This window comes from Numenius arquata, chromosome 19 (assembly GCF_964106895.1).
Source record: "Numenius arquata chromosome 19, bNumArq3.hap1.1, whole genome shotgun sequence".
Taxonomy (NCBI): domain Eukaryota; kingdom Metazoa; phylum Chordata; class Aves; order Charadriiformes; family Scolopacidae; genus Numenius; species Numenius arquata.
The window spans coordinates 2845122-2862970 of record NC_133594.1 but is presented as its reverse complement, the minus strand read 5'-3'; the positions used below and the strand labels follow the sequence as shown (position 1 = coordinate 2862970).

General features: G+C 45.7%; 1 protein-coding gene across 1 annotated transcript; it reads left to right on the top strand.

The window, feature by feature from the left end:
- The first annotated feature begins 217 nt into the window (after positions 1-217).
- On the top strand, positions 218-13363 carry TNFSF15 (TNF superfamily member 15). Its single transcript, XM_074161265.1, has 4 exons — positions 218-415; positions 7114-7165; positions 7800-7847; positions 12936-13363. The coding sequence occupies exons 1-4, from the start codon at positions 218-220 to the stop codon at positions 13361-13363; spliced, it is 726 nt and encodes a 241-aa protein (XP_074017366.1).
- The last annotated feature ends 4486 nt before the right edge of the window (positions 13364-17849 follow it).

The window sequence follows — 17849 nt, the reverse complement described above, 5'->3', positions numbered from 1 at the left end:
GAGCCCGGGGAGCTGCGGTGCTCTCTTTCCCTGAGCTAGGTTTCTATTGTAGGCGGTGCATTCCTTGGGAGGGAGGGTGTGTGTGTGTCGGTGCCTTCCCACACTCGGGGCAGCTCTTATTTAATGGGGGTCTCCATGCAGGGCAGACGCCAGAAGAGGTTTTGCCGTTCCCGGTTCCCATCCAGGAACAGCAGCAGCTGGCATGCCAGGCGCCGGCATGGACCGCGTGGTGGAGATAACCCTGGAGGAGGGAACTCCTGGGACCAACCAAGCCTCCAGGATGCACCTCAGGGAGGATTTGCGGAGGATACGGTGCGCGGTGCTGCTGTGCCTGCTCTCCGTCCTGGTCCTGGCGCTGCCCACTGCCTACCTGCTGGTTGGAAACTTCAGAGCCCCCAGCTCCTGCGCCGGCCAGGTAAGAGACTGACTATGGCTTCTGTCCCGCCACCCTGCGAGGAGGCGAGCGCCCCGTCCCGTGTCTCCAGGGTTGGGTTTGTTTGGTTCTTCTATTCTCTTTATGACTTTCTCACGTTTAAAGGAACACGAGAAACTTGCTGCTACATTCCTTCTTCCTTACGCAAAGCAAATCTGCCTGGGATAAATCTTATTATTGTTTGGTCCTTTTAACTAACGGTTTCTGTTCCTCTTGTCTTAATTTCACTAAGGTCACAGTACAATGTACAAATTTAAAACTTTTATTCACATGCTGCAGGAAATGCTTAAGAAAAATTGCTAGCTGATGGAAATCAGTGTCTCTCCACTGATTTCAAACAGATTTTGACACTGTGGCTCATTTTCCTCCCTTCTTTCGGATTAACTCTGCAACTTCCCCTCCCAGCGTCCTATTTCAGCAAACATCTGCTGATGTCAGTGGGTCAGTGCCCGTCATCCACCACAGGGCAGGCAGACACAGCTCTTCTATATTATTAATGTAAACTCCTGTAGAGATATGATTTGGGACAATTAAAGGGTCAGACCCTAAATTTCGCATCCTGTTTTTTACTCATCAAAACTTTCTCTGGATCCAGGGTTCTGCTCAGCTCTTCTCCTTTGACAGATGGCTAAAATCACTTTGCAATACAAGCTGGATGGTGTGGCTGCTTCTAATGCTCTTCTATGTCACCCTTCTCCTTCTTGTGCCAGACTGCAAACAAGTGCCTGTTTCTATGGCAGACTATGAATTCAGCAGGACTGCCCCATGCGAGAGGGGTACATGTCTGCGTATAGGTCTGAAGAATTAAGGTTTGAATTTTAGCTCCAGGTTTGAAATTCCTCAACTAATTAACATGTGTGTTATATGCTCACTTAGGAACAGCAAAGGAAATCCGTGTTAGTAAGTGGCCTGGAAGGCAGTTTTCTAACCTTGCACAGATTTAGCCTAGGGATGTTTAGGGACGGTGAGAACCGTACACATGTGCACATGCGCTCTCGGTGGCACAGAGACCTGCCAGCCCTCATTTGACCTCAGGTCTGGACAGCCGGCATCTGGCACCCAAGCAATCCAGCTCCTGAGTGCAGCATCTTCTGTGCTCCCCGCTTATACCTTCATATATATATGCTTATATAAATATATATGCTTATACCGCCCAATGCAATATCTCAGGCTGCTAAATCTACCCTTTTCTTGCTCATGTGAAAGTGCATGTTTCTGTGCTGACCCTGTTACTGCTATTTAGGGACTGCACAGGGAGTGAAGAGGTTCCTTGGACAGTCTCAGCTGCATTGCCCTTTGTTTGCATCCCGTAAGGCTGTACAGAGCAGAGTAGCTCAGTTCTTGAAATGAGTGAAATAATAATAATAATAAAATATTAGCCTGTTTGATCGGAGTAATGTGTTCCTGGCTCTTGACTCTGGCAGAGTTAGCAGAGAAAAGTATTTGCATGACTGGGTTTGGCTTCTTAAGAAGAAAAGCACAACGTAAGCCATTAGGTTTGCTCCAGCCTGGGCTACGCTAGTGTGTACTTCCACGCATATGCAGTGAATTATGAGCACGTAGTATTCCCACAGTGATGTAACGGGGTGATCAGATGAGTTACGGCCTCTGTGAGTCCCAGTGAGGAAGAGAAAAATCATCGGGGCTGGCCGGCCGCCCGCTGCCTTGGTGCCAAGCCCCGTGGGTGGAGCGCCCGGCTACAGCTCAGCTGCATTCTGCATTTTCTGAATTTTTTCATTTGCTCTGCTGCGGACTGACTGCGTCGCCAGCGTTGTCCAGCAAGAGAGTGCAGACGGGTGGATTTCTCTGCCTGTGTTTCTTTCTGCCGATTCCCCAAAGAGCCGGGTCACGGGCTGAGCCTGGGCGCTCCGTCCTGGGGCTCAGCACAGCTGTAGGCTCTTTCAGTCCTTGGGAACATTTCTGGGCATAAAGACTCTTGAGAAAATGTCTTTTTGCATTTCCTCCCGTGTTTGAAGTGTTAGAACTGGATTGCTGAAGGATGCCTTCCTCATGTTCCCCATTGGTAGCCTGAATTAGGAGGACTAGGTTGGGACCAGAGTGTGTGCCAGAGCTCTCTGTGGCACTGGTTTTGGGATGCAGATGCCCTGGGTGTACTGGGAGAAAGTGGGTAGACCCAAGTTCGCACCAGATGTGTATTGGCTTGCTGACCCTTGCGGCAGCGAGTCCACGGGAGGAATCCTGAGTCCTCTTGTTGCCACAGGACCAGGGCTCAGCCCCCACACGCCAGATTTCCAACGTCTCGAGCACCGGGAGGAGGGAGGGACCTGGCAGCTGAGCAGGTGAGGAGCAGATGGAGTAAATTCCTGAGCCCATCCTTCCTGGAGCAAGGAGGAGGAGAAGGGAAGCTGGGGAAGGTTTGTGCAACAGGGGTGTGACTCTTTGATTTGCCTGCGGCGTGAGGCAGTTTATTCATCTCTGGTTCTCTGTGGGTGCTCATGGTGTCACATTTTGCCTCTGGAGGGATACAAACTCACCTTTTCCTCTGGAAATGTCCCTTTCAGGAAAAAGCAGGGTGTTATGTCATTGCAGCAACATGTGTGAGCCACCAGTTGTCTCTCTCTCTTGCATGATATAATGTGTCTTGCATGAATAATTCAAATCCAATGATTTCCCTTGACACTTCCCAGGCTCACTACACTGCTTCCCTTTTGGAAATAGAAATCACTTTCTTCTGTGCTTTGAGACAGAGTAAGGTGAGGAAATAGGGTTCTTTTAGCAAAACACATGGCTTGTGTTATTAGGTGGAAATCTATAAAAGGCTCTAGTGGTGCCCTGCCAGAGGAGGGGCCAGGACTGCTGTGCATCCTTCCCCAGAAGGAAGCCAAGTTTCAGTCTGAGTGTGCAAATCTACCAAGGGAATGGCACATCAGCCAGGAGAGCATCTCTGGCTACCTTAGCCACCCGCTCAGCTAGCCCAATACAGCAGAGCATCAAGCCCCATGGCCTGGAGATGTTGGTACTGAGGCTTATTTTCGTGGCATCCTTGGTGTGGCAGGACCACAAGCAGCATAAAGGGGAATTCCAAAACCTGTCCAAAGGATTGCACGTGGACCTGTGTGTCAGCCTTGCAATGGAGAAGGGAGCTGCTGCACTACGGGAAGGACTTTAAAGTTCTAGCAGCTCCACCTGGATCCCATCCAAAGGGATGAAGCCAGAAAGCTAGCAACAAAGCTCAGATAAGGGCTGCCAGAACATGCAGAGCCAGAAGCCCTGACGGCCTGCCCAAATGGGAAAGAGAAGCTGAAATGGCTTGCTGACCCATAGGGATGGAGAAGCACCTGGGGAGGAGCCATCAGCATGGCACCTCGGCCCAGGTGTGGGGGGTTCCCCTTCCAAAAGCCGGCAGCAGTAAGACCCCTGACTGGCCATTGCTTCTTGATGCACATGGTCCTCATGGGCAGAGAAGCCAGTGAGCACATGCCCTGGGTACATGCTTACACTGGTGACTGGAGTCCAGCCAAAATACTCCCATTGAGGCCAATTTTTACTGCCACGGGACAGGCTTCTGCCAAAAGTGCCCAGCCCAGGCCATGCAGCACATCTGGAGTGAGTGAAATTGTGGGTGTATGAACCGTGTATGACCTGCAGAGACCCTGCCTGTAAAATAGCATCTTGTGCTAAAAATGGAGTGGATGGAGGTGCTGGGGATATTTTGCTTATTAATTTCTCTGCTTGCCATACCAAGCTGCTTTTCCTATTGGATACCCCCGGCCCTTCCTGGAGGTGCGAGAGGCAAAGTGTGTGAAGAGGGGATGTTCAGCCCTTCCCGTTGGCTTTAGCAATATATGGATATAAATGCAGCGGGGCTTTTGGACATTCTTGGTATCAAAACAATATAGAAGTGTTTTTCATACCGCAGTTTTCAGGGTAATTAAAGGTGGTTGTCCAAGACATCATTTGTCTGCAAGTCAGCTCTAGGGTGGGATTTTCAATACCACTCAGTGATGCTTACAATCTCTCCACAGTAACCAAAGGGAAAATTGAAGGCATCATGTGAACTTTTCAGAATCACAGCTAAGCAAGAAAGGAAAAGAGAGAAAAACACTAATTGTGTAAATGATCTCTCTATTGTCTCATGCTGCTTAGCTCTCCCTCAACCACCCCGTCTACACCTTCCATGTGCAACATCTGTGCCTACTTAGGACAAATATTACTAATACCTGGCCATTATGTAGCACTGAATAGTGCTAAAATATTTTCTATAGGGAGTTTAGATTTGTATCCTTATCAAACAGCACAATTACGGAAAAAATATATCTACTTTTGCCAAGCAACAGAATAATTTCACACCTTTCAGAACCCTGTTTTATCTACTGCACCACACTGTCCTTGAGCATCTATGAACGCAGCTCGTGCACCTGGAGTTTCCATCTGGCCTTATTTAGAAACAAGTGAATTGAGGTTGCATAAAAAGCAAAGCTTCTTCCCAGTTTTTAGTCAAAACCATTTTGTTATTTTTTTTTATAAAGAAGCAGAATTCTTCTTTATATCCTTCCCACTTTTCCATCACCTCTGTTTGTATTGCAACATCCGCGTTTATATGAAGCACTTCAGCAGAAGTTAGGCTTTAAATATGTAAACAGTCCCACTCAAGTTACATGATAAAACGTAGGTTGTGACTGATTGCAGTATTTAGCATTGTTAGAAAATATGCCACTTGATAAACATGTAGGAATTGTCATATAAATAGTGGTGTAAAATATAGGCATATACATCTGGCCAAAAGCAAGGGGGAGTGTTGGAGAGAAATCCTCCACACCCATCTTGTGCTTCCCACGAGGGGAAGGACAAAGTCACCTGGCTATGACTCTGTGTCACATCAAAAGTACAGTCATGTTTAGACACCACAGTGAGCAGACGGGATCTTGGAGAAAGTCATTAGTCATAATGAAAGGCCCAGAGACCTCACTGACAGTGCAACACCATTTCTCTGTCAGCCACACTCTGAGCTTTCATGCCACCATCTCTTTTAGATGACATTTCCTGCAGAGCAGCAGACTCCTGTGGCTGGGCTCTGTATGTGTGTGCAGGTGAGGAAAGGAGGAAAAAAGTGAGTGGTTTCCCTGGAGTTTCCCTTCTCCATTTTTTTCCCAACACACTGGAACAACTATTTTAGAAGTTATGGTTTTCTGCAGGAGCACATGGATATTTACTGCTAGTAAAACATTAAAATACCTTTGGGCTTACTAGCTAGAAGTCCCCAAACCCTGACTTTTCTCCCACAAATACTCTTCTTCCGTTGGACAATATAAATTATCTATTTTCTACTTCTCCTGTAGTATTTGAAGTTGTGTGAGAGACAGCCACCAGGAGATGATAGCTTCAGAATCTGTGTGCTAATACTATTTCAGCCTGTTTATTAAGCAATGTGCACCAAATCCTTAGCTGCAAGCTGCTCGGTGGCAGTTGACTCTATTCACTGTATTTATCGTAGCTGTCCATAAAACACACCGTACCACACCAGCTCCTGACAAACGTGGCGGGATCGGGGTTCCCGACAGCCAACCCTGAGCCTGCTGCGTAACCCAGACCGTCTGCTTTGTGCAACCGCGCTGTTGGCATCGACCCGCAGCGAGCTGTGCCCTGGGGAACATGTAAGGGATGTTTCCCATGCCCCAGGGAGGCCAGATCTGGAGCCAGCCCCCTCCAGTCAGTAGCCCTGTTGCTCTGCGGGCTGCCGTAAGAGGGCTGGCTCTTGGCGAGAAGCCACCGGCCATGCCCAGGGATGATTCAGAAGGACCAGCCCTGGTGGGTGAGTGGCAATCAGGCAGCAGCTTCCCTTTGAACTGCTTGACCTAAACGTCAGAACCACTTGGCACAGTCCAGGGGCCATGCCCTGCTGCCACACAAATGCACGTTGGCACGGGTGTGTGTAATGAGTGTGCTGGTATTTGGCTCTACAACAAAGCGTAAGAGGCAAGGAGAGGTGAATGGCCCTGCCTTCCCTCGGTGGAGTGTCAGCCAGCCACAGAGCTCACCCTCTGCCAGCTCTCAGACCCTCTCAGCTCCTTCCCGTCTTCCAAGGAGTTCACCCAACACTCAGGACAGACCTAAGCAACAGACTCACAGTCTGAAATAACACAGACATAGAAAGACAAGCAGGTGTAGCTGATACACCTCGGTTGGTGTCTTCACTGGTTTTATGGATGAACCTTTGCTCCTGCAAAGGCTCAGACCTGCTGAGTCTTGAGACGGGGAAGAATCACCTGCATTGCTCTGTTTGTTCCTCACAGACTGTGGGACAGGAGAACCTCCAAGCAGCAGCGGTTCTCCAGCAGTGCTGGAGGGAGGCACCATCCCAAAGGAGGGTTAGTGAAGGCTAATTCACACCGGCCACTCTGCCAGTCCTCTCCCAGTTATGCCAAGGGCTTGTCCAGCCTCTGACCAAGACTGGAGTTTACCACAACCACCACTGCAAGAGCCCAGGTCCTGTCCCTGGCACCCTTTCAGAGATGAGGGCGGTTTCAAACAAACAGCAGAAAACTCTTGCAAGGAAGCAAAGCCCTGTCAGGGCTTGTCCTTTCACATAAATCTCTCGCTGAACTCGATAATATTACTGTAGCATATTCCATTTTCTGGGGTAACGCAAACCACACCCTCTGTGGAGGTTCGGTCCCCCCTGGAGCCCGGAGTTAACCGCTCGCAAATCTCTCCCGCAGGTCACGGAAGAGAGGGGCTCTCGCTTTCTGAAGCAGCGGGCAGTACACACCGGTAAGTTTGCCAGTCCTTTCCTCACCATCCCCGATACCTTTGTTTCCCGAGGTTTTGCAATCGCTGCCGCAGCATCCTGCTGGCAGCCTCTGACCCGCCTGCCCTCACTGCCCAAACCCTTCCCCAGCCAAACCAGCCGGGGCAGAGGGAGGAAAACCTGGGCAATAAGATGCAGGGAGATAACCGGGCCCAGAGCGAAAGTATGAGCATTTCTAACCCCAGGGCTGCGCAAACTCTCTCCTTCTAGTGCTGGCACAGACCTCCCCAGCAGCTCTCCGAGACCGGGATAACTCTCCAAATATGCAAAAGTACGGATTCGGGAGACCGTGCTCACCACACCTCCCCTCCCTTCACCCTCCAGCAATTTAAGACATTGCCACAACGTGCACTGTTGACACTGCAGCAGGCCTGAAGCTATTTGCAAAGGGATTTTTGTTACCTCAACAGTGTCCCTAAGCAATCACAGCAAATAACTCCTGACCCAATCACATGCAGAGATGGGAAGGGGCTGCACACACTTCCTTGGCGGCATCAATGTTGTGGTTTGAACAATGAATCAGTGCTCACATCTCATTGACTTGAAGAGCATCAAAGGTCCTTACATACTTTTTTTTTTTTCCTTTTTTCCCCGCAGTTACAGATACATTTTCCAGTGCAGAAAAGCCAAGAGCGCACCTGACAGGTAATGCTTGTTCACAAATGAAGCTTTTGCCGCGGGTATTACAGATGGAGCAGTGCAATAATCTTGGTTTATATGGGTCTCATAGGATCAGGTGTTGGAGGAAATATGGGGAAAATAATCATCAGCTTTGCCTTGTTGACCACAACAGATTTACTGCAACCTCTGTTTGTAGAAAAGGGGCCATGAAGGAGGTAGTTGACAGAAACGTTTCTTCTTGCCAATTTTTTCCAAGCCGTTTATTTCATGGAATGAGCACCTCTTGTAACTGAACTTAAATAGGTTCCTGGTATCTGAGTGATCTGCTGAGTCAGAGCCCAAGTGAGCCCTCACAGAGCAGCAAACTGGGAACAACTCCACCCACCTGGAAAATTTAAGTATTACCAGGAAAGAGGAAAAGGTTCATGGCTGGTTCCTGTGTGGATGGGGCTGAGTGCTGAAAGGCTCTCCAGATGCTCTGGCCTAAGGCAATTTAAACCTCTTAAAAATACAGCTCACTGTAGAGGCTTCCCAACACCCTGTGTGTTGTCCCAGGGGAGCAAGAGGCAGTGTGATGCTTCACACAAGTTCACATACAGCGTTAAACCAATCAGTGTGTCAGGGCTCATTTCTTTCCCAGCATAATTTGCTTTCCCTAATCCACAAGCTCCTTCCTAATGCACTTCCTTGGTCCTATCCCCTTGTGCACACAGGTTGCTAGAGCTCCAAAACTGACTTGTCCTTGTTCAAAATCTTATCTTTGCTTAAGCGCAAGTTTGCAAGAGCAACAGGACAGTGTCTGCTAGTGTCAGTCTCTCTGATTCCCCTGAGTCCCTCCATGGCAGAGGGACCTGGAGGCTCCCAGTGCCTGACTCAGAAGAGCAGTCAAAGCAGAGCTCAGCTGATGGGAACTTCCCTGGGTTGCACAAAAGTCCATTTGCCACAGGGAAGCACCCAACAGTTTTCTTCATATTTCCTTAGGCCCCCTATTTGCAAAAATTCCTTCACCATCATTCCTGAACAGTCTCCCCAGGACGGTGCCCACCCTCTTCAACCTGCTGTTTTGGGCCAGTCTTTGCTGGCTGTAGCAAGGAAAGGAAAAATCTATGGGGCTTTTATCCCTCCTTTTCTGTGTAAAAAGGCTACACCCGGGCTGCTGCACTATGTAGCCATCAGGGAACCTAATTTCCATGAACTTATCTTTGACCTTTTTTTAGCCCAAGCATACTTTTGGTGCTGCACCTTCTGGCAATGAGTTCCCAAGCTCAATGGTGCATCGCAGTCAGAAAATATATCCTGTTATTTTAAACTTGCTGCATAATAATTTCTTGGGTGCCACCCTGGTCTTCTCAGAAACCATGACTTCTGCAAAGAAAGTGAAAAAGGAATAATTATTCTTCATATCTTTGTTACATTCCCCCACCTCAGGTACCTTTTCCTAAATGAAGGTGGTAGACTACAAACTCTTACTTGTAGGAAATCTCTTCCTGATCTCTATTCTCTCTCTTTTTCTAGTTTTAGGAACATATATTCTGAAGGTGAAAGCAAAGGAGTGAGAGGGATGAGAACTAGCCACAGCATTTCACGGGAACGCACCAATGAATTAGCAGTATCAGAATGACTCAATGTTTTGGCCCCTGTTCCTTTATTATGAATTTTCCACCTGCTCTTGGCCTTTTTAACACATACGGAGCATTTTGAAGTTATCCAAACTGGCATCAAGATCCCCTGTCCCAGGGTGGTTATAGCCAGTGAGGAATACTTACCTAGGACTATTCTCCATCCCTATTCTCTCTTGTGCATTAATTTATATTTGGTGCTGACTGTGCCATAGAATCATAGAATGGTTTGGGTTTGAAGGGACATTAGAGATCATCTAGTTCCAGCCCCCTGCCATGGGCAGGGACACCTCCTACCAGACCAGGTTGCTCAAAGCCCCATCCAGCCTGGCCTTGAACACCTTCAGGGACGGGGCCATGCCATCATCCCCTCCTCTCTGACTTATTTGGTTGCACTTTGGGTCAAGATGCAAACAAATGCCTACTCCTGTGGCATTGATGGATGGACGATGTAGCAGAAACCCCATCAAGGACCCGGCTAGCACTTACCATGCTGCAATGGTATCTGAGCACTCTGCTAAACCTGGGTAGAACATCCCTTTCTGGTTCCACTTGATTGTCAGAAATAATGAGCTTTTAAGGGCAGTCATTAAACTTCCAGGCCACAATCTTGAGCTACACTGCAGCCACGGGACTTTGTAGTACAGAGTATATACTACTACTTTGTAGTAGTACAAGAGCTTTTCCTACAACAGGAGACTCGGACTCTAATCTCTGGCTGAGACCAGGAGTGTGGCCTCAGAGCGCAGTGTTCAGTATCAGGCTCCCACACCAGTGAGGGCTAAGAGTTGTAGAAACCCCACAAGTTCAGCAATATGCCACAAAATGTACCCAAAAGCTGCCAAGCAACAGGGATTCTACAGCAAGGGACTAAAGCAAAAGGAATTTTGGGAAAGGAGAAGTGATTTCATGTGTAAGGGATGCCAAAAATTTACAGTGGACTGGAAAGTTGAAGGATCTGTTGCAATGATCCCTTATTAAAAGCAGATTTTATTTACTTAAAGAGTTGGTGTAATGGGTACATTTTCAGGAAGTATAGCTCCATATATTTACAAAATAAATAAATGATACTTACAAACTACAACTACTGCTAGAAAAGGAGCCGTATTGTATTCAAAGGTGCTTGAACATGAATTTTTACTCTTGACTGGTATTGAAAGCATGGGGAAAATTAATTAACTTGAAAATAGAGAGCATCATTAGATCGAGCTTCATCCTAAAAGGGAGGTTATAGCTGTAAAACTTGGAGTTGCCTAATTCTAGGAGTTATGAAATCATGTACTTCATTTGAGATGCCTGTTAGTTATAAAAAAACGTTGAAAAATTGAGTGTCGTTGACATTTTAAGTGCGTCATTGTATACGGAAAAGAATATTTCACATGCAGCTTCTCTCCAATTTTCCCCCAAAATTCCCAAGACGGAAAAGAGCCCAGAACATGTTCTGGAAATATTCCGATCTTTTCTGATGCTTTCCATCTCAAACAAGATTTTGTCTGCTACCAGCTGATTTCCAGGAGGTATTAATCCAAGCTCTTGTAACCTCAGTGTGACCCAAATGCCAGGACTCAGATCAGTGCCTAGATGCCCAAGAAATAGGTGAGGGTGAAGGCAGACCATGAGTACTTTCACTTTCTTTTATCACCCTCTCTCTGTATCAGACAAAGTTCCATTGGCTCTGAGCCTCATCATCCTTATAATACTTCTATAATTCAGCTTGGCTTGCTATCACAATTCCTGTCTATCATTCTCTCACACAGAAATACCCTCCTCATGCACTTTGTCTCCTGGGGAAAGATCAGAAAGGTTTGATACTTCAGCAGCACTGACAGGCAGGCTGAAAAAAAGCCATTATTTTGTTGTGCTACTTGGCGAATATGCAAGAAATCGCACTCCTAACACCTTCTTGTCTCCTTAAGAATTATTTATTGCTAGAAAAGAGAGGGAAATGGCTTCCACTGGGAGCTGAGCACATTAGTTTTTTCTGAACCTCATTTCACCCAGGATAAACCTAATGGTTATTGCCAAGACAATTTCAAAGGTTTCCCTTACCTTCATTCAGTTTGCCTTCCTGCCTGTGCACACACACCCCTTCCCCAAATACTGAATCAAAATCAGCCTGAAACATTAACTCAAGCTCATGAAAATGGTCTTAGATCCTGGAAATCAGTTGCCTCAGTCTCTCTCAGAATTTAACATTAACATTCCAGGTGCATTTTAATACCTGGCAGAACCTTAATGGTTTTTATCCTCTTCCGTTCCACTGCCTCAGCTCTGTTTTACCACAATGATTTTACGTGGCAGTCAGGAAAGAGCAGAGAAAACCCTTTTGCTTCCCTGTAGAAAAATGTCTAAGTACTAGGGCTTGTTCTCCTGGCTGTCCTGTGAGACAAATTACAATAGTGGAAGAGAGATGAAGGGAATAGGGCAGCATTCCCTAATTTTTCCCCTGAGACCCACGCAGCCTGGGGAGCATCCTCTGCTTGGCTCAGACTAACGCTGGGGTCTGGATTAGAGCTCTGCTTGTAAACAGGCAGCTGCAAGTGTGGGAAAAAAAAGTCTGGAGGAAAGCTGAGCCTAACACCAAGCTTAGTGTTTTGTTCCAGCAAAGCATTTCGAAAAAAAAAAAAAAAGAGATAAAAATGGTTTTGAATATAATGTGTTGCTTTGGAACCAGGCCTCTGGAAGCACAGTGGGGTCTTCTGAGTTTTTGGTAAATTCAAATAACACCTGTAAACCAAAGGTAATTCTACAGCAAAAAGATTTAATTGCGAACACCGAGGGAGAAAAGCTTTACACAGGGGCTAGTAAACCCTAACGTCCTTCAGAAGCAACTTGGCAGGAAGAGAAGTTCAAGCGTCTCAGTGCCTGGTGATAGATCATTCTGATCATTGTGAAACTTTTGCAAGGACAGTAGTGTCTGTCTAAGAAACATAATTGCAGTCCATCGCTACTGAAGAAAACAATGCTTTAGTATTTCTTATCACTGTCCCGAACCATTAGGTACAGGCATGGTACCCATGTGTGCAACTGCCCCAGCACTGGTTTCACTTAAGAACAAGGTTTTTACTCTGTAAATAGGTAAGATAGCACCCCAGACCTGCAGGGTAAAGCTCCACAGTGCCGTGAGACTCAACCTTTGGGAAGGACAGTCTCATCACTCAGGATCTGGCCCACAACCAGGACATCCAGTTGCAGCATACCCCTTCAGGCCACCCGGGCTGGCCAAGGTCTTCCAAAAGCATCCTTGGCTTTCACTGCCGGTTGCTCAGATATGGACACCCTATGGACACCGTCCAAAAATATCACTGGACAGTTGGCCTGTAGCCAATTCACCTCAGTTTTCAAGCTATAAAATAAGAACATTTCTGTCCTAGCATTTTGCCTACCCTATTTAATTTGCTTGCCCTTCGGAGGATCTCAGATTGCATTCAGCAGGGTATCCCTGGCTGTAGGGAACTAACCCACCTCTTCTCCCTCTCTCTTCCTTCTGCAGTGAAGAAACAAGACATCGCCAACACCGTGGGAAACCATCTGCCCATCCTGCAGTGGGAAGACAAGCGAGGCTTGGCCTTTACCAAGAACAACCTGAGTTATTCCAGCAACGCACTGGTGATACCTGTGTCTGGGGACTACTATGTCTATGCTCAGGTCACTTTCCGAGGGCCCATTGAAGGGTCCAGTAAAACAAATTCTGTCACTGAGATCATCACCAAAGTCACTGAGAGTTACCCCGAGCCCACCCAGCTGCTGACCGGCACCAAGACCCTCAGTGAAAAGGGAAACAGCTGGTTCCAGCCCATTTATCTGGGCGCCGTGGTCTCCTTAGAAGCAGGAGACAAGCTAATGGTGAACGTTAGCGACATCAAGCTGGTGGATTACACCAAGGAGCACAAAACTTTCTTTGGTGCCTTTTTACTGTAGGTCCCTGGCAGCAGCTGGTGAGAGCTTCCCTTCAGGGCCCTGGTGGGACCTTGCTGGACCTTGGCTTTGTGGGCACGCATCGGGGTGCAATCTCTGTGCTGTCATCCTTCTTCTGTACTGTCACTCCTCTGCAGCTCCCTTCAACCTTAAATTAAGGGGTAGGAAAAGCTGAAGCCAAACAAACTAAAAAAATCCAACAAAACCAAACCCAAAAAAACAGAAAAATGAAAGTCAAATTGGAGGAAAAAATATATTTTTGAAAGTAAAAACTGAGCACTCTTCAAAACTCAGTAAGCTAAGGAGGAACAGTTTATACTTGTGGGTAGGAATATTGATGTTGAATATTGCAGCTAGGTTACATTGCTAATTCGACCTTGAATGTACAATTTCCTCAATGCAAAAAAGTGTTTTGAACTTTCTCCAGCACTTCCGGTATAGTTTTTCATGATTCTTCTTCCGATTCTCAGTTCTAAAAGGTAATTACTTTTCATCATTTCCTTACAAATAGATCTGCTCAGTATTTGGCACTAATACAAAGCTCAGATTAATCATTAACTGCTTAATTAATCCCTACCAACTTCCCTGTAAAGTAGATTAAAATTATATCTTTTTTTTCTGCAGAATCTACTTGAAAGTTTTTTTTCCCTAAGAAATTTTTTACAGGTCTTTAAGTCAATATACAACCTCAAAACTTTATGCAGAATTTCTAGGGAACACGCACAAACACTTTCTGTTTCAGCATGAAAGTGGAATCTCCCCACCAGGTCCTAACATTAGGAAAACAGAAAAGACAGAGACAGACACACAACAAAATTTTCCATACTTTTTAAATCAACCACTGAAATTTTGAGAGAAAACCTCTGCAATATTTTGCTTTCCATTGTGTTTAATGCAAAGCAAGTGCAGCTAAAGAAACCACTGTCTTGGTGCTCCCCCTTGCAACCATTGCCAATGCTGCAGTGGTCCCCTAACCACAAGGGACTCCCCAGCCTTTCCCTGGGTGAAGGCTCACAACCAGTAGTCACTACACAAGATCAAAAGACACAAAGCCACGATCGTGGCATGCCATGGCCAGGTGCAGAGCTCAGGAATGTTTAGCTTCTCACCTTGCACTTACTTATTTTCATAGACCTTGTTGCCTCTCAGGGAAATTCCCCAGCTTTCCTTTCCTTCTTCTCCTGCAATAAATACTTCACTGACAAAGGCTCAAGTCACATTCTCATAAATTCGAACTTTACAGTCTTCACTGCCAAGTCTCACACCTACCACCCAGCCCTTCTGCAATGACCAGGCTTCACCCTCTGCAACTCTTTCTCTTTCTACCTCAACTCATCGGACTTCTTCTAGTTTCTGTTTCTTGGCCACAAGTGACCCCAAAGCTCGATTGTCTCATTAATGAGTTAACGTTTCCACTCAAAGCCACCGCGGGGCACAAAAGCACACTGTTAGTGTCAGGGAGGCACTGAGGTTGGGGAATACATAGCACTGGGAATGAGGGGTTGTAGCTGAAGAGCTCAAATGGGCAAAGAAGTTCTTTGGTGGAGACAGCCCAGCTACAAAAGACCATTGCAGCCCAACCAGCAGTGAGACCAGGCTGCTTTGTCCACAGTGAGCCTCTACCAAGTGGGAGACAATTTATTGCTATATAAAGATCTGTTTGAGCTGACAAGGAAAAGTTAGTAGCACAGCTGAAGAGTAGAGCATAGAGAAAGACCGAGGCAGATTGGGTGTGAAGGGAGGAGAGGAGCAGAGTAGGAGGTGGGAGATACAGGCAACACCAGGTTCTCTGCCTCTTCATGGCTTTCATGCTGACAGCATTATACTTCTTAAACCTAGCAGGTCTTTTATGTAGTAAATCATCTCAGAAAAGAAGGATTTTTGGCCATCCTTCCCCATTCTGCAGTGCCTGGGTCCCACAGTAGGTCTCAGTCCCTCACTGTTTTATCTACTCTGAGACAGCATTAAACACATCCCAAAAGCTAGGAGATTGCCCTCTTTCCCTCCTCTTCTTTCCTCAGCAGGTGTCTTTCTTGCTTCCAGATTCTCCTTGAGTCTAGTCATTGGGTGCTGGTCCACTATACAACACCGCCCATCTAGGAGACTTTGACAATGTCCCTGCACCAAAACCTCATTACACTTTGGCTTCCCATCCTGTCTTTGACTTGTCCTTCATTTTCCTCACATCCGCATCTTAGCTGTTCTCTTGGTCCTTTTCTCCCATGGGCACCTTCCTGCCTTCTTGGCCCTGTCCATTAGGTATAAGGACACCTCTTTGTCCAAACCTAATTTTCTACATGCAACTTCTCTCTTTCAGTAACCTCAGTGCACAAAGAAAACTGACATCAGAAAATAGGTTAGGATGGCAGAAAGCAAAGGTAATGATCCTGTTAGCAGGTGCAAAAGCTCTTGGCCAAAACATCCTCTTGTGTCTTTATTAGCTAGATTGACTTCCATCCTTAAGTCCTTACTCCTATGTTTCCTCTACCTGTTCAGCCTTTTCTTTCAAGCTGAGACGGGAGCAGTTAATCCCCATGTCTCAGTACCTAGCACGCGTGACCTGGCCTCACTGCTTCTCCGGAAGGGCATCTGGTCATTCAGGTCCTTGGAAGAGCTGTTCTTACTGCTGAGAAACCCCCCACACCATGGTGAAATCTGGTGAAATCTTGCTCTCTTGGCAGTTCAAGACAAGGTTATTCTCTGGGAAACCCTAAGACTTTCCATATCTCAGCTTTTCTAAAGTGTTCTCTCAACACTTTCAGTCCTGAACTTCTGATCCCTTAGTTGTGTGCTCAAAATAGGATCTGAACTCATGAAAACATGAAGCTAGCAGCTCTTGCAGACCACCACACAGAGCACTTTAGGTGGCTAGCCCACAACACAACATGGCAAATTTCATAAAGGGAAGACTTAAAAGTGACCTGTCCAGGACAGGTGGTTCTCAGCAACTAGATAGGAAAGCTTCTGTGAAGTGTTACATAGGATGAATTTGGTTTATCCTTTGATAAAATAATTGGAGCGCAAATTCTGGCTGTTCTGAGACAGTTACAGAAATTCAGAAAGCTCTTTATTTCTACAAATGAGATGATGTAGCTTTCTTCTGAGGCCATTAACTCGATCCTGATAGCCTTGTGCAGCAGATTCCCATAAAAACTCTATCTCAAGTCATCATCACTTAATCCCTGGTGCGCTGAATGATAGTAAATATGAAGTCTAGGGTAGAGGAGTGGTGAATGCAGCATTTGGCATACAACAAAAGATCCTTCTATGGGATATATACACATATATACATAGACATACATGTATTTTTGTGTATATTCCATAGAAATTCTGGGAAGCCCACTGGCAATGATGAGCCTTATCTACCACAAGGCACATAATTTGTATCCACTGTACACTAACAATAAATGTCACAAGCAAAAAATTGCCTGCTGCAGCTCCATCGCAGGTCTGACTCTCTCGATCCATTATCCATAGCACAAAAATATTTATTTTAGTCTACTTAGGGCAAGCTTTTGCATCCTGTTACACACACCAGCTTTTAGAATGTTTAGCACATTTAGCACAGTTTATATGACATACAGTAATATATCTGGCATTACTTGTTTTAAAGTGGTGCAGGCATATTAATCCACACATCTACCCTAGTGGAAATTCTCTCTTTCTCCCTTTTTTCACCCTCTCAGTGCTAGTAATGTTTCTGTAACAGTAACCAGCAAATATAATAAGTATTCAGGGGCTCATTCTGCCCCTGTTGTTTATCAGATATTCCTCCACAGAGGTCAATGGCATGAAGTCAGAGTAAAGCCATTTAAGTGAGACAGAGGTTAAGCTTAAAGAGAAATATCTCAAACAGACTGACCCCAAGCTGTGGATTCTCAGATTTTTCCAAAGCTAAACAAGGACAGAAGTGTTCTCAGAAATTTGTGTTTATTGAATTAGAAAATTTTCTTTAACGTAAAGAATTTCTGGACATGTGAAAATGAGTAGACATCAGCATTTTCAGTTGAATAGGAAGATGATGAAATCTGGTCATGTGAACTAGTGACCTTTCAGTGTGTGGTCAAACTGAAAATATGTTTTGTTTTGGGTGGATGTGAAACTAAAACAGTTATAAGAAAAAAAAATCCAGGCTGGAGAAAAGGGTGAAATAGGCAGCTTATGTTAAATGAGCTCAAAAGTATATGATTTCAGGTTTCGATCCTTTGATTTCTTAAAGAAAAAAAAAAAAGAGAAAAAGAAAAAAATTAAGTACTTTTCAGAACAAAACCATTAAAAGAAAAAGTAACAGATTATTTATTTTTTTAATACAAACTGATCAAAATATCTTAGTTCTTAGAAATTCTCTTCTTCCCTAATCTCTTTGATCCCCCAAAAAACTAACACTAAATATAACCTAAATTCATAGAAAGGTTCACTTACCTACCGCTTCCTTTCCCCTTTGAAACTAAGTATTGGTAAATAAGCATTAACTTTCTCTCCGTATACA